The sequence below is a fragment of the Mastigoproctus giganteus genome, chromosome 6 (assembly GCF_048544385.1).
Source record: "Mastigoproctus giganteus isolate SK-2022 chromosome 6, ASM4854438v1, whole genome shotgun sequence".
Classification (NCBI taxonomy): domain Eukaryota; kingdom Metazoa; phylum Arthropoda; class Arachnida; order Uropygi; family Thelyphonidae; genus Mastigoproctus; species Mastigoproctus giganteus.
Genome location: NC_143580.1, coordinates 173302040 through 173327552, shown reverse-complemented (window position 1 = coordinate 173327552; position 25513 = coordinate 173302040). Strand labels below are relative to the sequence as shown.

General features: G+C 39.4%; 1 protein-coding gene across 2 annotated transcripts in view; it reads right to left on the bottom strand.

The window, feature by feature from the left end:
- Cog2 (conserved oligomeric Golgi complex subunit 2) overlaps positions 1–25513 on the bottom strand; it is a 462981-nt gene that overhangs the window by 425674 nt on the left and 11794 nt on the right. For both annotated transcript variants that reach the window (XM_090375498.1, XM_090375496.1), the window contains exon 2: positions 23167–23328. In XM_090375498.1, the coding sequence (XP_090231624.1) occupies positions 23167–23328 (162 nt within the window). The remainder of the gene's footprint in view (positions 1–23166; positions 23329–25513) is intronic.

The window sequence follows — 25513 nt, the reverse complement described above, 5'->3', positions numbered from 1 at the left end:
AGCCTTTCAAAATGCCCTACTTGCTTGATGTTTGTGGAGCAGTTGAGTATGGGATATGACACTGCCATGGGGGATGTCTTTGTGTGTGCGTGATGCAAGTAGTGTAAGGAAATCAGGCGACAACTCAGCGGTGTTATGGGCCTATATGAGAGCTTGAAGGACAGGGTGGATGCCCTCGAAGGATTAAAAGTGAGGGGGGCCATCAAGCTCTCAGCTGACCACACCAATGCCAGAGCTTGCACTTGGTCATCACGCGACACAGCGGCAGCCCCCAAGGCAGAATGCGCTGGTCCCAAAGGAACTAGTAGTTGTTGGTGACTCTATTGTCAGGGAAACGGGAAACATGCTTTGTAAAAAGGATAGGTGGAACAGGACCAGGGTATGTCTGGCACAGGCAAAGGTTGATGACGTTGTAGAGCGGATATCATCTTTTAAGGGCACAAAAGGTGATATAGTTGTACACGTTGGCACTAATGATATTAAGAGTAGGAGACTGGCGGAATTACTTAACAAGTACAGGTCACTGTTGAAAGAAAGCCATGAATTAGGGTTGAATTTGAAAGTGTCTGCAATTCTGCCCAGACACGATAGGAGGGAGTATATGATGAGAGCCCTGTCGATCAATTCGGCCCTGGAAAGATTGTTCAAGACTCAAGGGGTAGAATTTTTTTCAGCCTGGTCTGTACTTGTTAACAGGAGAGACTGCTTCTACAGGGATGGGATACACTTAAATAGAAAGGATGCAAGAATGTTTGCTGATGCTATCGAGGCAGTGTTAGGTGGGTCGGAAAACTGCTAGATTGGGGGATACAAGGACTAATACATTAACAGTAGCCACTGGCAGAGGGAATGACTGCTGGGAATCATTGGGGCACAAGTAAACACATGGGTTGTGTTAGGGTGGCTAAGAAAAAGAACAGGTGCATGTATACTTGCGTGTACACCAATGCTAGGAGTTTAGTAATTAAATTTGATGAATTTGAGGTATTTCTCAAAACATCAAAGGCAGATATTGTTGGGATTTCAGAGACGTGGTGTCACACAGATATAAGGAATGCAGAACTGCAATTTGGGGAGTACAATGTCTACAGAAAGGATAGACAGGATAGGAAGGGAGGAGGGGTTATGCTATTAGTTAAGAAATACATAAAATACAAGGAAGTGAATTCTTCCTTGCCAGTCGTCATTGCTGGACAGTGCAGTGTTGAGTCAGTTTGGTGTGACATAAGCACTGGGAGATGAAAATTGAGAGTAGGAGTGTGCTATAGGCCTAATGACTCTGATGAGTATAATAACAAACTGTACAGGGAAATAAAGCGGGCCAGTAAATCAAAGAGTCTTATAATGGGGGATTTTAATTTCCCAGATACTGACTGGAATTTGTGGGCTGGTCACGCACACACTAGCAAAGCTTTTGTGGATTTATTGGATGATTGTTTTCTACATCAGCATGTTCGGGAGGCAACTAGAGGGAGTAATACTCTAGATTTGATTATCAGTAGTGATTCTTCATGCATTAAGAATCTGCAGATAAATGAACCACTAGGTGGCAGTGATCACAGCGTGCTGAAGTGGGATTCATTCAAAGAGGTACCTTCCATTAGGGGTAAAGGGAAAGGTTATTGCTTTCGGAAAGGCGACTACGATGGACTGAGACAGTATTTAAATTCTATACAGTGGGACCAACTGATGATGTTACCAACAGCAAATTCAAAATGGGAAACATTCAAAGAAGTTATCTTGGAAGCTACTAGGCTTTACATACCAACTAAGAAATATTGTTCAAGGTTTAGGCCTAAATGGATGTTAGATGAACTAATGAGGCATATGGCAGAGAAGGAAAATGCATGGGATACATACAAATTAACACGTGACACAGAAGCCTATGATAGATACAAGTTGATCTGTAACCAAGTTACAAAGGAGGTTAGGCAGGCGAAGGCAGAATACGAGAAATCTTTGGCAAGGGATGCAAAGAAAAACAGTAAAGAGTTCTTTACTTATGTAAACTCTAGAGGGAAGGGGATTAATCAGATTGGTCCACTTGATATCGATGGGTCAACTACTGATGATCCTGCTCAGGTAGCTAACAAACTAAATGAATATTTTGCATCGACATTCACACATGAGGAGTTATTCAGTGAGGGGAATGCCAGAGGTGTATTCAACTCTAGCAGTAAGCTAGAGAATCTTGTAATAACTGAGAGTAAAGTGGAGGAGAAATTATTGAAGATAAACACAAGAAAGGCACCTGGGGTGGATGGGATCTATCCAGTTATATTAAAGGAGGCAGCAAAGGAAGTAAGCAAACCTTAGCCATAATTATGAGAGCTTCCTTGGACTCAGGAGAGGTACCCATGGACTGGAGATGTACAAATGTGACCCCAATTGACAAAGAAGGATCAAAGGCTGACAGTGAGTTTAACTTCTGTTCCCGGAAAATTAATGGAGGCACTGGTTAAAGAAGCACTGGTGGATCATCTAGACAAGACTTCAGTTATAGCTCGGACACAGCATGGTTTTGTTAAGGGGAAGTCTTGCCTGACCAATCTGATTGGATACTATGATGCAGTCACAAAAGAACTGGATGCAGGGAATAACTTTGATATTATATACTTGGATCTTAGAAAGGCTTTTGATTCTGTTGCACATGGAAGACTGCTGCACAAATTGGAGCAGTGTGGCATTGGAGGCAAATTGCTGCTATGGATAAAGGGGTGGTTGAGGGAGAGAAGACAGAGAGTGGTAATCAATGGACACTGCTCATCGTGGACTAATATCCCTCAGGGTTCAGTACTGAGTCCATTATTGTTTTCTATATTTATAAATGATATTGATGATGGTATATCAAGCTTAATGTCCAAGTTTGCAGACGATACGAAGGTTGGCAGGGTTTAGAGCTGTACCATTCTTATCAGCTCTAACATTTTAGAGCTGACAAGGACACTACTGACACTATGCTGCTGCAACAGGATCTGGAAAGGTTGAGCAGATGGGCTGAGAGGTGGCAAATGAAGTTTAACATTGACAAATGTAAAGTACTACATGTGGGAAACAGCAACACCAGAGCAACGTATTAACTCTGTGGTACTACACTGGCAGTGGTAGAGAATGAAAGGGACCTGGGGGTGGTTGTGCAGGCAGATATGAAGTTTTCTGAGCAGTGCAGATGGGCTGCAAGAGTAGCTCATGGTGTATTGTCGATGATATATAGGAATTTTTCTAGCAGGGATAAGGAGGTGATTATTCCCTTGTATAAGGCAATGGTCAGACCGCACCTAGAGTACTGTATACAGGTCTGGAGGCCTCATTTTAAGAAGAATATAGAGCTGTTGGAACGAGTACAGAGAAGGGTAACAAAATTAGTGAATGGAACAAAGGGTTGCTCTTACGAAGAAAGGCTTAAGTTTTGCAAACTACAATGTCTGGAGACTAGACACTTGCAAGGTGATCTGATTGAGGTGTATAAAGCCTTGAATGGTTTGAGCATGCTCAATGCTGATGGGATTCCTCTTCTTGCTCAGAATAATCACCTGAGAGGGCATAAATTCAAATTGAGGAAAGACAGATGTAGGATAGACGTGCGGAAATTTGCCTTTAGCCAACGGATGGTTGGCTAAAGGCATGGTTGGCGAAATACCTGTCCTCAGCTGGACAGGTATTTCGAATGAACAGAGGGGTGAAGTGGAAGTGGTTATTTTTTATTTTTTATTTTTTTTTTTTTTGGCTGATGCTGCATAAGCTTGCTTTCTTGCATCAAATGCCTCTAACTAATGCTAATGATAAAATAAGCAGGTTTTCTATTCTTGGCCTGTTCAAAATTTTGCTTGGACTGATTAATAACTGCTTAAATTGTTGCGACCAGCCCTTAGCATATTTATTGGAAAACCAAAGTTTAGATAAAAGATGAGATTTTAAGGTGGAGTGTGGAATAAAAGGTTTCATTTCCTACAAGAATAATTTCACTGACATGATTTGAGCAAACACTACAATTTAAAATTTAAAATAGTAATCCAACCAATGAAAAGAAATCTCGCAGATCATCCCGTTTTGCATTCTTGTAATGCCAAACAACACGAGTTTGAGAATGATCATGAGTGAAAGGCTCCATTGGAAAAGAGATCATCACCAAGGTGTGATCTGAGGTGCCTAGAGGATTGCTCACGTCAACTGTATACTTAAAAGGGTTGTTTGTGAGAAAAAGATCAAGTGTGTTGGCTGTATGTTTAGGGTTGTCTCGTATTCCAGAAGGTAAATGAACAATCTGTGCAAGGTCATTGGCAATTGCAAAAGTCTCGTCATCTCGACTGATGGATCTGTGTGGCTAGAAAACAGATGCCAGCTGAAGTTGTGAAGATTAAAGTCACCAAGTAAAATTATCTCACTGTTAGGAAAGTTGGAATGGAGGAAGATAAGTTTCAAAGAGTTCTAAGTGATTAGTGGAGTTGGGAGAATGATAAATGCAACAGATGAATTTCACAGAATGTGGTAGAGAGATTTTAAGCCAGAGAAGGTTGAAAACAGATGATTCCAAATTAGTAAGTCTCTGACAGGGTATATCAGAGTGACCAAATGCAAAGTACCACCTTTGAAGCGAAAGGAATCATACAGTGAATAATTAGAACAAATGAGATGAGCAATGGTTGAATCGACCAATAATTTAAATTCTGTCAGGAAAAGTAAGTGTGGCTTGGCAGATTGTACATGGAAATGGACACGACTGGGATTGGAAGTGACCATGAATATTTGTGAAATGAATGAAGAACTGTTTGGGAGGTTTAGATCTTTTTGCAGATAAATGTTTTGTTAGTTTAACTATTGGTGATGAATTCAACAGTAAGAAAATGTGGGGAAGGCATGTTGTATGAAGCAATGAATTTTTTAGATATGGTGTACACGTGGCAAGAATATAACCAGATCCTTCACAATGCCCCCCCCCCCACACACACTTACTTAGACTCCCAATCACTAACTGACAGAGTAGAGGCCATAAGATTATACACTAGATGATCTGGATGCCTCCTAGAGACTTAATAATATATCTAGCAGCTGGCCTGCAAACATCGTTTTAGAGCTGTACCATTCTTATCAGCTCTAACATTTTAGAGCTGATAAGAACATCAGTAATATTACATAGTGGAAGAGATGGTGAGTTGCCATAGTTTTTCTCTGGAGACTAAATATGGGTTTCACCACTTCAAGCCTCCAATAAACAAAATGATGCTACTGCACTGGTTTATGAGAGTTATCTACCACCTTGTATTGTCTGGTAACACAGACAAGCAGCATACTTCTTGGGATGTAGACACCACACCTTGACCCCTGCTTATGTTGGTTCACACACCTGGGTGGTTATTTCGAGTATACTAGGTGACATTTCTGGACTTGCATGGAAGTCATACCCAGGGTTACCAAAAGTCTCACCATTGTGAAGGTGCAAGCAAAAGGATTTGTTTGTTTGTTGGAGAACAACTGGACTTTCCCAAAATTCAGTCCACTGAACTCAGGTGTCACCTGATTAGTTCCCCAGTGCATTAGACTTCCAGGTAGCAAGCCCAGTTTATCATGCCTGAGAGAATGTCTACCAGTCTCAAGGACCAATATGTACCAAATTTTGCTTCGGCTCCGTGCACATTTAAAAGATTTAATTTTGACACTTTGAAGTGAATTTTAAAGCCCTTGAAGAAACAATGATTTTGATTGCAGTACTGTCAATTACAGAAGATAAAAAAAAAAAAAAAAAAAAAAAATCTCCTATTGATATAGAGATTTATAGAATTTTGAAGATTCAAGACAAAGACAAAACATAACAAATTTTTAAAATCAGGCTGTTAAAATTTTAAAAACAAAACGTGAGACCAAATTTGAGTCATCAGTATAAATTATGGGCATAAATTATTAACAGTGATTTGTATATAAATCAAAGATGGAAAAAATGCAAGGCTAACAAGGCTAATGTTGTTGTTGGGTTTGTTGTGCATCAGCAACAATAGCTATAATGCACATATTTCTGGTTAGTATATTTTTCTTGTTTGTTTTGACTCTGATACAAAAGTTCAGACAAGGTGATATTTATCAATCGATTTTAGAAAAACAAAAACATCATCCGTATCCTGACGATCTCCTAGAACATTCTGTAGTATTAATTGATTGCAATTTTTTAAATGTGAAGAGAAAGCAGTTTTTCGCTCTCTTCGATATAGTGGCCATTCTATGACGATATGCTTTACAGTAAGTGGCCATGAACAGTTACTGCACTGTGGCTCATCTTCCTTTCTTAATAGGTAACTGTAAGTGAGGTATGTATGACCAATGCGCAGTCGTGCTAGTACAGTTTCTTCTTTTCTATTTCCTCTTAGACTGGACTGCCACTGTTTGGGTTCTCTTTTTATTTCAAAAAGTTTATTATTTGTTTCTTTTTCCATATACATTTCCACTATTCTTTAGAGGTCTGTTGTATAATGGATTTACAGTCAACATATGGTGTCCTGAAATTGTGAGAGATCGGATTTGGAGCATTTTTAGCAGCTAAATCTGCCTGTTCATTTCCTGGGATTCCAGTGTCCAGAAATCCAACAAAAAATTGTGTGGTGGCCAAGTGTATGAATTTCCATTAACTCAGACCAGATTTTCTGTATCACAGGATGATTGCTGGAGCGTTTACATTGTATACAATTCATGGCTCTTAACAAATCAGTATATATGATGGATTGAGCATATGAGACTTCTTTTATGTTCTCGAGGGTTAATAGGATACCATATAACTCTGCGGTATAAGTACTACATTCTGAGGGGAGCTGATTGGCAATGATAGCATCCGGCAAGACTATGGCTGTACCAACTTTATTGGCTGTCTTGGATCCATCTGTATATAGCTGAACGTAACTTCTAAAATGATCAGTGTGGGCCAGATGTAATTGTCTAATGTTAGTATCTGGAAGATTATTCTTCCCCCATTTCTGAAAATATCTGTCAACGTATATTGTGGGTATTTGCCATGGCTGGATTTCCATGATAGTATCCTGCAGTATGTTATTCATGTTGAATCCCCAGCTAGTGTTTAGAGCTTGAAGCCTAATGCCAGACGGTTTGTTGAGATGTGATTTAGTTCGATAAAGGTTTTCCCATTCTGGTCTGAAGAGATATTGCCATATTGAGTGATGTGGAAGGCTGCTGATTTTAGAGGGATAATTTAGGAGAAGAATTTGTCGTTGAAGATCTAGCAGCGGTTCATGGGCTTCCATATATAGACTTACAATTGGAGAGGTACGAAAGGTCCCCAGTGCAACTCAAAGTGCACTATGATGAATGGGATCAAACCATTTCAGTACACTTGGCCTGGAGATGCATAGTCTAAGCGGAATCTAATTAATAAGCAATATAAATGTAGAAACATGTAAAAATCTGCACCCCATGACACAGAGGAGATTACTCTGAGAATATTTAGTTTCTTAAGACAGCTGGTACGAATATATTTTATATGTTCACGGAAGTTTAGTTTTATATCAAGTATTATACCAAGAAAACAAGTACTTGGCTGAAATGTGATACAATGAGAGTCTAACTGAAGGTCTGGATGGATCAGGATGCAATGTACATTTACGACAGAAGTGTACTGCAGTTGTTTTGGATTTAGAAATTCTGTAACCATTGTTTTTGGACCAAGAGACTATTCTATTAATGGAGCCTTTAGTTGCCTTTCAATGTTCGTTATTTGGTTTTAGGAGCATTAGCAACTAAGGCCATATTGCTCCGGGAATATGCGGTGGTCATTCCCTGACCTTTCCGCATCCTCCGTATTTGGTGGTGACGGGCTCGAATCCCGGTATAATCAAGAGAAGCGTGTGCTACGCACTGCTGCTCCTTCCCACCTGGCTACGAAGGCACTACCTCTCAATAAGTCACATATTTTGAGAATGATATGAAATGGCAAAGTCGTCAGCATACAGGTATGCATCAACTGTGTTAGGTATACACTTGGTTATAGAATCGATCCTGATGGCAAAAAGTGTTGCACGCAGCACTGATCCCTGGGGAACTCCCTCTTCTTGTACGTATGTTTCAGAAAGTGACAAATGGAAGTGGACCTGGAAGGATCTGTTAGATGGAAAGTTTTGAATATATTTCAGGAGATGATCCCGAAGACCAGATTTATATAAGTCATGAAGAATCCCATAACGCCAAGTTGTATCAAATGCTTTTTAGATGTCAACACATATCATAACAAAGTGCTCATTTCTTAGAAAGGCTTTTCGAATATTTCCTTCCGCTTTGATAATGAGATCAAGCGTTGAATGTTTTGAGTCTCCAAATACCATGTTAGTTGGGCGTTAACTATTTTTTCCATTGTTCTACCCAAGCAACTTATTAGGGAGATAGGTCGACAGTGTGTTAAATCTGTGAGGTCTTTTCCTCGTTTCGGGAAGGCCAGCACATAAGAATAGCACCAGCTGGTGGGATAATATTCCTCTAAGAAAATTCTATTATAGAGTTGTAAGAGAGTACTTAATGATCTTTCACTTAAATGGGAAATCATTGCATAATAAATTCCATCAGGACTGGAAGCACTGTTTTTCACTTTTGTGAGCGCATTATGCAATTCAGTCACAGTCAGTGGCAGATCGTATGAATGTTGGAAAGCAGTATTAAAATTCAGTCTATACTTTTCTGTACTGCATTTTAGCGACTGAAAGGCTAGTTCATAGGTGGAAACAGCTGAGAGTGTTTCAAAAGACGAGCCGAATGCATTAGCAATTTCCACAGGTTCAGAAATTTCCTTTTCTTTCAGAAATAGAATCGGAGAAGTAGCAAGTGAGTATTTGCCATTGATACGTTTGATTTTTTTCCAGACTGTAGCAGTATCTGTGAATCTGTTAATGGTGACAGCATAGCGTGCCCATGCTTCTTTTTTACTCATTTGTCTTACATGACGAGCCTTAGCCCTTGCTCTCTTAAACAGTAGGAGGTTGGTTGTGGTTGGATGTTTTCTAAACTGATTTATTTATTCCTTTCTCTTTATTTATTTATTATTCCTTTTCCTTTTTTTCCTTTTTTATTCCTTTATTTATTTATTCCTTTCTCTTTTAGCAATGCTACAGACTTCATTCCACCACATTTTTGGATGGGGTCGGATTTTAAATGATGATTTCAGAATAGCAGATTCAGCTGCTGTCATTATTTGTTGTGTAATATAGCTTACTGCAGAATCAATCTTGTCAGTTGCAAGGATGTGGAATCTAAATGAGCTATTTCTTGATATTTAGTCCAGTTGGCCTTGTCAAATTTCCAAATTGTTCTATTGGTACTCTGCGGAGGAGAACTTGTACAGAAATTACAGATGATTGGAAAGTGGTCACTACCAAGAGAGTCTTGAAAACAAACTGAAAGACTCCACAAGTAGAATCTCAGCCGCCCTTAGGGATGATATTGTTGGAATATGGATCAAGCTGGAGACGGTCTTCCACAAGGTTCGCAGTGAGGCAGAAAGAAATGCAGCCAAACTGGAGGCCTACCAGGAATGTAGGGTCACACAACAAATGCAACAGCGCACCCCTACCTATGCAAGTGTACTGAGTAATCCACTAACTGTGACACAGATGCCAAGAAATGAACAGCCAAAGAAAAAGACACTCCTCCCAACGCCAAACCTGGTAATACTAAGGCCCAAAAATGCCGAGGAAATAAGAACAAGTGAAGAAATTAAGGCAAAACTAATAAGCACCATGAAGGAAGACCTCAAACAAACCCAAATCAGAGAAATACGCAAGATGAGGAGCATAGGACTGGTAATAGAAACCGAGACAAAGCAAGAGATGCTAGGAATAATACAAAAACCTCAAAATAGCCACTTTGGGTCTAACAGCTGAACCACCCAAAAGAAAAGGGCCAGCCATAATAATATACGACACAGATAAAGACATCACACCGAACCAATTAGCGTACGAACTCTACCATAGAAACCTACAGGGTAAAATCCCTAACAAAAATCCACAAGAGATAGCAATGCCCAAATACTCCATTAAAGCGAGGGATGGAATAGACAAAAACTGGGTAGTAGAACTAACCCCGGAAGCCTGGCAAACCCTGAAGAACCAAACAAGGGTGTTTATAGAATGGGGCTGCTACCGATATCAGCAACGTGTGGTCGTTCCAAAGTGCTACCGCTGCTGCAAGTTCGGTCACACCACGCATACATGTGCACAAACCACCCCAACATGCGGCCACTGCTCAGAAAAAGGCCATGAATATAATGCCTGCCCCCACAAAGATGTGGGACCTACCTACATAAACTGTAAAAACTTAAAGCTAGAGTACAAGCATTCACTGAGAGACCCCATGTGTCCCACATACCAACGAGCCAAGAGTTTATACCAAAGTAGGATTAACTATGGGGACGAAAATTAAAGCTTACAACACAAATATACTAAAAATAATTCAAATAAATGCGCAGAGGGCTAGAGCAGTAGCCGAACAGATCCGGGTTAAAGCTGAAGAGGAAAACATGGATGTCATCATATTACAGGAGCCACACTCGCATGGGAAATGGGTTGTAGGCTGCCCACTCACCTACAAAGTGATACACACACACAGTTGAAGACACCCCATGGGCTGCTGTCCTGGTAAGGAACAGCAATATCACAGTGACTAAATCACACAGTTCTGCATGGAGTGGGCCACCTGTGCCCAGCTAAATACAGGTTTAGGGAACCTGTACGTTGTGGCACTCTATTGTAGACAAGGACAACAGATAGATTTTGCAATCGACTATCTTCAATGCCTGCAGGACATCCTACCAAACCAAAAAATCGTCATAGGAGCTGACGTGAACTGTCAATCTCAGACATGGCACAGTACTACCCCTGGCAGGCATGGAACCCAAAATGGTCAACTCCTTGAGGATTACTTGGCAGGATCACAGCTGACAGCGCTAAATCAACCTCACCACTTGCCAACCTTTTGCAACACCCTCTGGGAGGCTACAATTGATGTATCCCTAGCCACTAGGAACACTTGGCGGGATTTGTGACTGACTGGAAGGTGGAGGAGGCATGGACTACCTCAGACCACTGTGCAATCACCTTTAAAATAATCAGACAACTGACAACAGTAACACTAACAAACCAACAGAAAAACAGATATGCAGTTGCCAAAGCAGACTGGATGTCATTCAAAAACCTGCTCATCACAGCCATAGAAAGCAACCCTGCCAGTATAAACCCACAGAATGACCCGGATGACCTGCTGAGGGAGACCACAGACCTAATACAAACCACTAGCGATCGAACAATCAAAAGAAAAAACCCAAAACCTGGTGCTGTTCCTTGGTGGACCCCAGAAATAGCAGTGCTTCGACGCCAGATGCAAAAAGCTAGGAAAGATTTTCAGAGAGCCCGTAGGACTTGGCCCGCACACGAAGTGGAGGCTTTAAGACAGTGCTATCGAGAAGCCAGAAATCACTATAAGAACACGATACAGAAAAGCAAGAAGCGTTCCTGGGAGCATCTAGTATCCATGACAGGAAGAACTGATCCCTCGGGTGTAGTTTACAAGGTTACTACAAACAAATTGCCCAGGGTGGGAGGTGATCAGCACCACAGGACCTCACAAGGAGACTATACAACCACCTGGAAGCAATCAATGGGCAATATACTCGACACAATTTTCAAGGAACCCGCGACCTTAACTCTGCAAGAACAACATAAGATCTGCGAAGAAAATGAAAAATATATCACCCCTGCGCTCGAGCCCCCCTTCACCCATGAAGAACTCGGCGTGGCTGCTACCAGGATCAAAAACCGCAAATGCCCGGGACTTGATATGATCAAACCGGAGATACTGAAAAAAATAGTAGAAATTGCCCTGCAAATCCTACTCACCCTCTACAGATGTTTGGAAACAGGGAAATTCCCTGCGGCGGGGAAAACTGCAAACACCAAGCTAATTCTGAAAACCCTACTAAGAACCCAGAATGTCCATCATCATACAGACCCATCACTCTGCTCTCAGTAGTCAGAAAATTATATGAGAGGCTGCTCCACATGCAGATACAGAACCACTATGAAAGTGGCAGGCCTGGCAGCTAAAAATCAGTTTGGCTTTAAGCCAGGATCCTCTACAGTGGATGCTCTTGGAGATCTGCTTAGGAAAGCACAAGAGTGCAGGAAAAAAATCTATTGGTCATTTCAGTCGTTGCCGGGGCATTCGACTCACTTTGGTGGCCAAGCGCGTCCTGAACAGATTGAGAGAAGCTGCAGTACCAATCAACTTATACAAAGCAATGGAAGACTACCTTTCAGGCAGAAGAGTGGAAATAAACACAAATTATCAAAAAATCACAAGAAACATGCATAGGGGATATCCACAGGGGTCTGTCTTGGGTCCTCTCATTTGGAACATGGTCGTGGACGATTTCCTGTGCCAGGACTTGGGGCTGGCTGAGGCCCAGGCCTTTGTGGACGATCTCATTGTTACTATTGAGGCAGATTCCGGAGTCCAACTGGAAAACATCGGTCAGGCAATGCAGAAATTACAATACTGGGCCACAAAAAACCAGGTAAAAATTGCACCGACGAAAACCATATCCATCTTGCTGAAAGGAACTCTTCAGGTACAACGTCCGCCCCAAATAAAAATAAAGGGCCTGACCATCAAACTCACCAAGCAAATGAAGTACTTAGGAGTTATCTTGGATAATAACCTATCCTTCATACCTCACCTGAAACACATAAGAATGAAAATAAGAAGATACTCAACCGTAGTGGCTAGGATTACAAGGAAGGATTGGGTACTGAAAAAACGAACCCTAATGCTATATTAGAAGTCAACCTTCATCCCAGCAATAATCTATGCAGCTGCAGTATGGTACACCAAAACATCACTGGTAACCAACAAGAAAATCCTGGATATGACACATAGGACCATCCTATTGACAACCACACGAGCTTGCCGCAGGGTAAGCACACCTGCACTGCAGGTGCTTGTTGGAGCGCTACCCCTGGATTTAGAAGCTGTGAAAGCAGGACTGCTCTACCTGCACTCAAAGGGAGTGGCCGCAAATCATCAGGACTTCACAATCAACCCAGCAAGCAGTCAAAAAATGGAAAGAGCACGACTACAGACCTACCTCCTTCAGGAGTGGCAACAAAGATGGACAGAGACGACAAAGGGCGAGATCAATCGTAAATTCTTTCCAGAACTGAACAAAATATACCCAAGGCAACCGGGCTGGTTCTTCCCAGGCTTGCACCTGACCTTGTTACTCACAGGACATGGACCCTTCAACCAGAAACTGTTCGGCTTCGGCCTCGCCAATGACCCAAATTGCACGTGCGGGGAGGTCAAAAGCTGGGACCACCTGCTTTACGACTGCCCACGATACGAAGACCTCAGATGCACCCTCATCACGAAAATCCATCATCTGCCCAAAGGACTTGAACATTACTTCATTGACACGGAAGAGGAGTACCGAGCACTTTCCCAGTACGCACAGGACCTCTTCACAAGGAGAAGGGTGTTAATTGTCATACATCGAGACTGATAGTACAGTAACATAAATCGCATAAGACAGAGACAACTCCTGGAAAAGAAAACTGTGGAAGAAAAGAAAATGAATGGAAAAGAAAGGAATAAAGAAAAGAAGGGAAAAAGAAGAAAAGAGAATCAACGAGGAAAAAAAAAAAAAAAAGGACATGGATTGGCTCATGAGTGTCCCAATCTGAATCAAGTGGACAAGAATAGAGACAACGAACAACAAACTGCAGCCTAGCTCCCAAAGCCTCACGGCAGCCTGAAGAGGGCACCCTAGCCCCCTTCACCTTTAAACCCTACTCCCCGGGGAGACGATTCTCTCGTCACTCCCCCTCTCATTTCAACTCTGGTGGGGCATGGGCATGCCACACTGAAACTTGAGGCTGTCTTCCCTATTGGCTCCATACTTCTGTCTTACCCCCTCCCAGTCTTCAGCCTCCCTCTCTATCTTCACGCTAGCGAAGCCCCACACACCTAAATTTAATTACATCCAAAATATCTTCACCCGCGTTCTGGCCCAACTCAAGCGACATCAACCCCATGATTGACGTTGGTATGTGTATGCACGTTGTGTGTACATATGTGCATGTGTGTATATATGTACTTGTATGCACATATATACACCCAACTCAAGTGACGTCAACCCTACGATTGACACTGGCACATGTATGCACGTTGTGTGTACATATGTGCATGTGTGTATATATGTGCTTGTATGCATGCGCATATATGCATGCAATATAAATACAATATAAATTTTTTTTTATTTATTTATTTTTTTATTTATTTATCTTTCTTATTATTATTTTATTTATTTATCTTTTTTTATTATTATTTTATTTCTTTACTTTTTTTTTTTAGGTCCTAACCACTGAAATCTCAGGAAATTAGGTGGCAGGACCTGCCAGAGTAACTTAAGTCTACTGGGTTCCTGGTCTGCCTCCACTGGGCGAAAGTGGGGCAACGTTGGGCCTCAGCAGGGATCCAGCGGCTAAACAACCAGATGAACAATGCTACACGGCACTACACATATACAATATCCATACACTTTTAAATCTCTGGCATTTCCAGTGAACTGGTACACCCACAATGAAAACTATGTGGAGATGAGGGAAACCCCTGGTGCCGTCTGACACTAAATACACCTTACACCAAGAGGGTTGTCAGTAACTGTCCAATCTATGAGAGGAAATATTGTTGGAGAATATTGATAGATCAATGGCAGAGCTTGAACCAGATGGTATATGCACATATGTGTGATCACCGGTGTTTAAAATAGTTAGATTGTGTTTATCCAAGAATTTCTCAAAGTATTTGTCCTCTGCAGTCAAGATGTTGAGAACCCATAGGAGGTTATGGCCATTCCAATCAGCCAGAATTCAGAAAGAAGCAGATATTTGTCTTACTAGGTCATCTAAATCAGCAAGGGTGTAAGCTTGGTTTGGTGACAGATACAATGAGACTAATGTTATTGTTATGCCAATAGTGATATGGGCCGCAATTGCCTCCAATGGTGTTCGCAAGGGAATAGATCTGGAGGGAATTAAAGAGTTTACTAACAGCACTACTCCTCCATGTGCTGCATTAGAGCAATTTCTATCTTTTCTATAAATTGTGAAGTGTTTGATTGTTATAGATACTGCATTCGTTAGGTTTGTTTCTTGTATGCATGCTGCAACAGGCTTATATTCACTTAGGAGATCATAAAAGTCATCTAAATTAGCACGAAGTCCACGACAATTCCATTGAATCACTGTGTGCATTGTTTGGTTTTAACTGATGAGTTTGGTTACTTATGGCAGATTTTTTTGTTTGCGTTTATCTACTTTTGCTTTTTCTTTTTTTGGGAAGATTGGCCTACCCGTTTCAATGTCATCCTCTGGATGAATCTCAAGAACTGAATCATCTTCATCTATCTTTTCATCAATATCCATGGTATTGAATATAAATTTAGATGCATTGCTTCTTTCAGGGCTCTTGGCTCATTCCTTTGGTTGTTCATTAGGTTTCTTATCCGGAGGTATTGTTACAGGAGTATCTGCTTCTCGAGTAGCATATTTGGGAGTAGGTTTTTCCTTTGATGAGGAGAGGAGTGATTTAGCCCAACCAGATATTGAGATATCTGGAGGGTTGTTATTTTTTTGGTTTTTAGGAGCATTAGCAACTAAGGCCATATTGCTCCGGGATATGCGGTGGTCATTCCCTGACCTTTCTGTATCCTCCGTATTTGGTGGGCACGGGCTCGAACCCTTGTCTAATCAAGAAGCGTGTGCTACGCACTGCTGCTCCTGCCCACCTGGCTACGGAGGCGCCTATATCTGGAGGGACTGAGCAGTCAGTCTGAGTTGCTACTGAGCATAGCCGTTGGGTAACTGAAACATATGTAGGTGACTTAGCAGGTACTGCAAAATGTTTTTTAGCTTCTTGATATGATACTTTCTGCTCAATCTCATATTTTTGAATATTCTTTTCTCTTTTCCATTTTTTTTTTTTTTTTTTTTGGTAGTTGTTGGCGCATCGGCTTCTGTGGCCATAATGCACCTCCCAAGGTTTTTGCAGTACTTTGATCCAAGCCCGAGGCAGGATTCGAACCCGCAACCTTTGGGTTGCTAGGCAGGTACTTTACCAACCCGGCTAGCCCGATCGGCCTCTTTTCCATTGAGGGCATTTCTTAGAGAAGGCAGAGTGGTTACCATGGCAGTTAGGACAAATTTGCATTTCAGTGTTACAGTTTGTCTGTATGCTCTTTTAATCCGCATGTAGCACAAGTGGCTACACCTCTGCAGACAGCTTGGGAATGACCAAATTTTTGGCACTTAAAGCACCGGACTGGATTTGTAATGTAATGTCTTACTTGGCATCTAAGATAACCAACTTTACTAGAAGTGGGTAGATTTGGCATTTTAAATGTTAGTATCACCATGTAGGGGCAGGCTCTCCATCTCTTTTAATGACAATTCTTTTGGTTTGTTTTGATCTCTTAGTTCACGCACAAATTCATCCTCTGATATGTTTAATAGATCCCACTCTGATATTATCCCTTTAGAGGAGTTTAAGGTGCCATGTGGGGTAACCTTCGTGGGAATTCCACCAAAAGTAGATACTTTCAATAGTCTCTCAGCATGTCTATGTTCGGTTATTTCAACTAATAAATCTCCGGATCTTAATTGCCAAACCATTTTTGGAGGGCCAGCCACATTTTCGAGACATTTCTGTATCAAAAATGGGCACAGCTTACTCAATGGTTGGTCTGTGGAGGAGTGTAGTATTAAAAAGAGAGGAGTGGTATTATCTGTTTCTCCTTTTTTTTTTTGTCTCTTAGCATGGGATATATTTGTGTCGTCATGATCTGGATTATGTTTGTCTAGATCTAGATCATAAGATCCACACGAGGATTGTTTATTTTTGTCCATCGTTGCTCCTTTTTGCCTGGGACGGTGGCTTTCTTCTCCCAACAAGGCTAATGAAAGTGCCAGGTACTGGTGGCACTTTCAATTATCTTTGTTCTCAAAACCTGTGTTCCCGAGTTGACTCCTGTGCTGTGTCACTTTTTTACACTTTCTTATTCCACTGGTGTTCTACTTCGCAAGATCCATCTGCATATGTTTCTGACCAAAATCCTCTTACTGGAGTAAAGGATTAATTTTATTTTAAAGGTACACTTTTGAAGGACTAGAGATGAAATGGTAGTCCTGAAGAAAGCATAACAGAGTTTTAGAGTTGCCTGCATCAAAGTCAGAGAACATATCTAAATATACCAATCAAGCAAGGAATTTATTTAATTGTCCAAGTAGTAAAAAAAAAAAAAAAAAAAATTGTAGGGATTAAAATATAAATTCTGAAGATCCTTTTTACCTGTAATGACCATAATCAGAATCAACAGATAAGATTCAGGATAGGTTGACCATAAGTCCGGGTTTCCGAGGACATGTCTTCTTTTTTAAGGTGTCCTTGGATGTCATCGCGGTTTTTTAAAATTTGTCCTCGTTTGTCTTAATTTTCCAATTTACAACTCGAGATTTACATTCATTTTAAATTTTTACACCCTCTGTATTCATTTAAGCATCACTTACAAGAATGTGAGTGATACATACTTATAAGAATTATAAGTATTACTCACTTATAAGAATGTGAGTGATACAATCATGGTACATACAGTACGGGTACTTTTCTATTATATCCACCGTGACTGCTGCGCTATCGCTGGGTTTTCATTAAATATCACAGACCACACGTGCTGTCATATCTACGTCAATGGAGAGCGTTATAGCTTACGCGGCCGCCAATAGATAGTGCAGAAGTTACGGTGGCTATAACAGAAAAGTGCCAAAGTACGCACTATCGCAGCAAAAACATCGATAATATCAAAGTATCATTTTATGTTTTGTCCCTAGCAAGTAGTTGCTACTGTTTTTCAAAAGATAGCAATGTATGGAATGCAGTATTGCTGCAAAAACATGAGAAAAAGGAAGTGCATAGTAACTAATGAAATGCTTCAAGAACATCCTTCATTCAAGAAAGGTAAAACTAAACATGATGTAATCTGTATCATTTGCAATAGTATTATTTCTGTTACAAATAAAGGAAAACTTGATTTGAAAGAACATCTGAACACTGAAAAACATAAGCATAACACCAGATGTGCATCGGCTTCATCAAATGTTTTGGAAAAATTTATTGTACCTAACAAGGATTAATATCAAATTACAGTTGCTCAGAGCGAAACGGATACAAAAGTAGATTGTGACAAGTTTAATAATAAGAAAATATACATATATTAGATTAGATACATAAAAAATAAAAACTTTCGGTTGTTTTGTCAACCTTCCTCAGTTAAATTGACAGTTAAGAATGGAGCATGAGGGCATGTACTGCCAATCTTTTCATGAAGTGCGTGATTGATTGTTGGATGTTGAAGCCTGTGGCTGTGATGTATGCGGACATTGCCAGTGTTTGTCAATGGACAGGTTTGTTGTTTCGGTGATAGGGTGGACTTGACATCCACTGTTCCTGTTCACTGAGGTATTGGAGCATTTGCTGTTTAACGACTCCAAAGAGGTGCGTCGCCGATAGTGGCGGGACTTACCCACAATCACAACATCGTGGTGTGGGTCAATGTCGTGGTGAGTCACCCAAACATGTTCGGCAATAGCTGAGTGCTCCACATCCGCTAAGCAGATTGCTGTTTTGTGTTCAGAAAGGCATTTTTCGAGCCGTCTCACAGTTTCCCCGATGTATCAGCTAGTGCAGTCATGGCAAGAGATGCAGTAGACCAATCCACTTTGTAGTAGGGTGGGGACAAGTGTTTTTACCTTAGAGATGAGGGATCGTAATTTTCTGCCTGGAAGTTGTACGCATTTTATCCCATGTGATTTTAAGATTCTACAAACCTGTTGCGATAGGTTTGGGTAGTATAGGATAAAGGCGCTCGTGGCTGAGTCATCACCTTGGATGTTTCTGTTGGTCGTTATGTGGCCATGTGGCTGTAGGTCACACCTGTCAAGGATATTAATGGGATAGCCACACCTCGTAAGATCCATCTTGACTTTAGCAATTTCGGTGCGCCTCTCATTTACAGAGCTAGAGTGTGTCCAGGCACGAGTTAGCAAGGTTCGTGCAGTGGCAAAAAGATGGCTACGCGCGTATGCTGACCAGAAGTTGGTAAATTCGCCAGCACACATAGGTTTACGATGGACAATTATCTTCAAGCGTGTGCCCTCGCGCCAGACAAGGGTGTCTAAGTATGGTATGGTGTTGTCCGATTCTAGCTCAATCGTGAATTTTATGAAAGGCCACAGAGAATAGAGGTGGTCTAAGATTCGGTCACCTGAATTTCTGGGGATAACCACGAACACATCGTCCATGTAGTGACACCAAAAGGCAATGGGATCTGGTACATTTGTAAATGCACGACCCTCTAATTCCTCCATCGCGATGTTTGCCGTGACCGAACTAACCGGGGAACCCATGGCTGTGCAGTGTACTTGTTGGTAAATGGAGTCGTTAAACATGATTGCACCACCTGTTAAGCACAGTCTGAGGGCGGTGGAGATATCGTCTGGTGTTAGTTTGGTTCTGCTGCCAAGGGTTTCATCATTATCTAAGAGTTGCTTTGCACATGTGATGGCAAGTTCTACTGGGGTGGAGGTAAAAAATGAAACTACATCAAATGATACCATGACTTGATCTTGTGAGATGGATATGGTTCGGATCCTTTCTATGAATTCATTACTGTTGGAGATGGTGTTGGTGGTCTTGCCTACAAGGGGAGAAAGGAGCCTCGAGACAAACTTAGCTAATTCGTAACTCGGTGAGCCACAACAGGATACAATGGGTATTAGCGGTGTGCCTTCTTTGTGAACTTTCGGTAGTCAGTAGAATTGTGGAATCTGGCAGTCGGAGGCACGGAGGTGATTACATGTTGATTCTGTTATTTTCTTCTGTTTGAGCCAACTGTTGACGAGGATGTTCACTTTCGACTCCCATCGTTCCAAAGCTTTGATGGGAGGAACGGTTAAGGGTTGGTAAACAGAAGTGTCCTGCAAGAGCAGCAAGGCTTTTGTCTCGTAATGCAGTTCATTACGACTGTTCAACGTCCTTTATCTGCCGGTAGGGTGACGATGGATGAGTCTTGTTTCAGTGTCTTAAGGGCAGAAATTTGTTTGTGGCTGAGATTGGAAGAAGTGGGGCGAGCATGGTGTAAAATTGCTGCAGTTTTTAGGCGAATTGTGTTTGCCACATCTCCGTGTCTCAGTAATTTTTTCAAGGCACACCCAGACCAAAAGAAATACTTAACAGTTTCGTTTAGTAGTTAGGTCCAAACAACTTAATAAGAAATGCTGAAACTGTGAACTACCTCGAGCTAGTAGTTCACGTGGTGTCTGACAGATGTCGAGTATCGCTGTGTTTCCCTCAAAAATTTAAAATATTCCATGGCGCACAGTTTAAGAACCACTGTTTTATGCAATAAACATTTAATTCCATAATTATTTTCATTATCTTGTACATTATATACAGTTAAAAAGTTATTTAAAAGGTATTTTTAAAATTCTTTATAGACATTCCAGAAGGTCAAGGACCAATTATAATTTTTCCTATTGGTTATGATATTCGATTAACGCGTTTCTGTTTTGCACGATGCACTCGCGGGACGAATTAATCGCATTAATCAAGGCCCATCTGTATAAGCAACCTTTATACTATACCAAAACGCAATGGTTATCTCTCTTTCCAGCCATAAATCTCATTTTAGAACTTTATGAAGGGTTTAAATACTATTTTCTGTCGCTGGAAGATTCACCAACAATATTGCAAACATTGTTTGATGATGATATGAATGAGGCATACCTTTCATTCGCTCATTCATTCGTGTCAGTCTTTCAAGAAAATATAAAACGTATTGAAAGAGACTATATTTCAATAATTGAAGTGTGGAAAATCCTTAAGACTGTTTTTTTCATTTGCTCAAGGAGAGGAAAACCAATAAATTTCTTCCATTAAAAGTGTGCTCAATACTAAAAATTGCAACAGAAAAGGGTAAGGAAAATGAAGTCACACAGTTTAGAGTTCAAATCGAGAATTTGTATGGCCGTACTTTAAAATATATTGAATCATGGTTAAAACCATCAGATGAGTTTCAAATCTTAGAATGGATCGATTTGGCAGAAATTCCTTCATGGGACAATGTTCATTCCTGCTTAGAATATCTTTGTGAGAAGGGAGTCACAGTCGATGATGATAAACTGTTTGATCAATGGCATAATTTAAAGTTATTCTTGGAAACACAACAAGAAAATGAGAAATGGAATACATTAACTGCAAATGAGAAATGGGTGACGTTTTTTAAACAATGTAAAACTTCTGAATTAACTTCAGAGTTACTAAAAATTGTACAATTCATCTTTTGTGTATTTGGCCACAATGCAAATGTTGAATGTGTATTTTCACTGATAAATAGTCAGTGGACAAAGGAAAGAAACCAATTAAAAATTGAAGCTGTTAAAGGAATATTATTTACTATATATAATATACAAATTACATGAAGAATTTTACAACCACATAATTAATGAACCAAAAGTTTTAGCAGAAATTTTATCTTCAAGTAAATATTAATTTCAATGAATTATTAAATGTTTTTTTCTATTTAATTTTTATGTCAACAAGATGTATTTGATTTTGCCACTATTTTCTGTTTTTTTATCTTTTGCAATAAAAAAAATTTAGTCCTATTTTTGTATTCTTCCTAAAATTAATTTCTTCCTCTGCTATCCTAGTTTTCATAAAAAATATATAGTCACCCTATCCATTCTTCAAGGCTGTTCATTAATTTCATGGTATAAAATTCATGGAAAAAATAAGAAATTGATGAACTACTGCATAAGGAATGTGTTTTTTTTGTCAAACTTTAGAATTAAGTTCTGAATTATTAAAAATTATAGTATTTATTCCTTCTATATTTGGTCTTCATTGATGAACCAAAAGGGAAGAAACCTGTTAGTTTGAAGTAAATAAAGGCTTATTGTTTACTAAACATAATATGAAAAAGAAATGCCAAGAATTTTAAGATCAAATAACTAAATGGCCGAAAATCTTAGAAAATATTAATTTTTTTAAAGTATTAAGTGTATTTTTAAAAGAATGTCTGTTTTATTTTATCAGAAGAAATTTCTATTTTATCAATAAATCATATAACGTTCATAATTTTTTGTTAATTAAAAAAGTTTAAAATGTCCTAGTTTTGTTCTCTTTTTAAAAATGGGAATGTCCTAGTTTCTCTAAAAAAAATATGGTCACCCTAATTCAGGACATTAAACTCAACAGAAGAATTCGTTGAAAGATGCAAGTGTTCAATTTATTAGCTGAACTAGAATCAACATTTTCTTAACAATAAATATAGAATATTCTCTTCAGCTATCAGGGAAATAATTTAATTCTGAACACATGTTAAAAATAGTAGCAAGAAGTTAAAAAAGATAAAAGAGCTAGTAAATTTAACAATAAAAATAGGGATTCTGTCTAAAACCAGCAAGTTTCCCTTTGTACAATATATATCTAGTGACCATGGGAATGAAGTGATGATTAATTTTCTCATAGAAAACAAGAAATACCTGGAATATATTATCAAAAAGAAATTTCTGCTAGAATAAGACCATTCATGAAATTAATTTGTAACGGGTAATATCATACATAATGCCATTCAAAAAGTCAAACCCACAAGATGATCAAACCTTTTTTTCTAAACCTGCCTGATAATTATCAATTATTTGTAGAAATTTTAACAGGGAATCAAAAGCTCACATATGTTTTGATACACACTGTAATTTACAGCTTGATGAGCAAGTGGTCAAAAACCCAAGAAAAAAAAGTTTCATGGCAGTGGCAAGTTGATTTGACTGCTGTATGTACTTGGCTATGGGTTAAAATAAATAAATGACACATGGCTAAATAAACACATTGCTAAATATGGAATGCATATTTTAAAGTTAATAAAAAATGAATTTAATATCATTCTACAATTTTTAAAATAGCGTAATAGCAATCATAAAATAATCATTGCACTTAACAATCACACAAAATACACAAAATTGTTATTAAAATTAATCAAACAATATTAAACAATTTACTATTTGATAATCATACCAGATTACTGGATAAATTGACAAAATCAGTATAATCTTTATTGATTAGTTCAACCATTGCAGAATGGAGCACACGAAGATATATCCCAAGATCATCACGGAGCTTTTCTAAGCAAACACGCTTTCTATGTTCACTGAGAAATTTATCTATAGTAAAATTCTTCTGCAAATATAATTTAAGTGAGAAATTAATAAACATGTGAGAAAAAATTTAAAAAAACAATGTTTCTATGAATAAACAATATCAATAATTATTTTCAAAACTAAACATTACAAATTTTATTGAATTCCTAGTTTTGAACAGCTGCTGATTGGTTGTGGTGCTGGTAATCATTTTTCCAATGGTACTACAAGGTTATATACATGATTTTGTGATCTGACTGATGAGTTTGTCATTTGATGCTGAACTTTTCTGGCTATGGGCCAAATATCAAATTTAGAAGATGTAGCTGAAATTTTATAAAGTGATTGTATTTATTTTAAATGTGATAAAGCTAAATATACAAACTAAAGCTTTGAAAAAGTTTCTCACACATGCTGCTATTGTTTTCCCTTGCAAACTTTTGCTGTGTTAGCTACTCAGATCACACTGTGTGGTGGTGTGGTCTGAATAGCTAACATCATCATCATCATCATCAGCCATTTTCAATCCACTGCAGGATGAAGGCCTCTCCAGCAACTTTCCAGTTCCTTCTGTTTTGAGCACTGGACATCCATTTACTACCCACAAACTCATGAATTTCATCTATCCATCTCCGCCTTTGTCTTCCAGGTTTTCTTCTAGCTCCTCTTGGATACCATTCTGTTATTTTCTTAGTCCATCTGTCATCATGTCTTCGAGCTATGTGTCCTGCCCAAGACCATTTTAGTTCTTTAGTTTTGATAAGAATGTCCTTTACTTGAGTTTGTTGCCTAATCCATGTGTTTCTCTTCTTATCTAACAGTCTTATTCCCAATATGATTCGTTCCATTCTTCGCTGTGTAGTTCTCAGCTTCTCTTCCATTCTTTTGGTGAGTGCCCAAGTTTCACTTCCATAAGTCATGATGGGGAGTATACATTGGTCCATTATTTTACGTTTCAGACAAACTGGGATATTGCTCTTCAGTATGTGACTATATTTCCTGAATGCTATCCATCCAAAATTTATTCTTCTCTTGACTTCCAGCCATTTATCATTATTACAGCTAATAACTTGTCCCAGATAAGTATATGACTCCACCTTTTCAATTACTGCTCCTTCAATCATTATTTCCCTTTCTGTGGCATACTTGTTCATCATTACTTTTGTTTTAGCCATATTCATCTTTAGTCCAAAATCCTTACTAGCTGTGCATAACTGATTAAGATTTTCTTCTAATTCTTTGGGATCATGGCTTATGACCACAATGTCATCTGCAAATCGTAAATGGTTTAGGTACTCTCCATTCACATTGACTCCTTTCTGCGACCAGTCTAATCTTCTGAAAGCTTCCTCAAGGGCAGTAGTAAACAGCTTCGGAGATATTGTGTCTCCTTGTCGAACTCCTTTCTCAATTTTAAATTTCCTACTGTCTTTGTCTAGTCTAATAAAGGAGGTAGCACTCTCGTATATTTTCTTCAAAATCATAATATATGGGGTATCAATGCCTTGTCTTTCCAGTGCCCGAAACATTGCCTTATGCTGTATGGAGTCAAATGCCTTTTCATAATCCACAAATGCCAGGCATAATGGTGTTTTATATTCATTTGCTTTCTCCATTAGCTGTGATATTACATGAAGGTGATCCATAGTTGAGAATCCTGTCCTAAAGCCAGCTTGCTCTTTCGGTTGATTCTCATCCAGTATTCTTTCTAATCTGTTAGTAATGACCCTTGTGAACAACTTGTAGATGTGGGATAACAAGCTAATTGGTCTATAATTTCCAATTTCTGATTTATCTCCTTTCTTATGCAGCAAAACTATGATTGCATTATTCCACTGCTTAGGCGTCACACCTTTTCTAATGCACTTTGTGAAGAGCCTTGCCAGTTTTTGTGTTATGTCTCTTCCTCCCAATTTTAACAACTCTACAGTAACTTCATCTTCCCCCGGGGCTTTCTGATTCTTCATTTTCTTCAATGCATGCTCTACCTCATCAGGAAGAATATTGGGTATGTCGTATGTGTTGCTACTTTGCAATCCATCTTCCCCACTGCTGGCATCATTCCCCTGCTCCTTGTATAATTCTCTATAGTAGTCTTCTGCTATTTGAATTATGCCTTCTCTGCTGTTTATAAGTACACCATCACTATTCTTCAGTTTCAGTATCATTTGTCTTTCTGTATTACTGCTCATGGCTGCTGATTTAAATCCTTTGTTTTCCCTTAA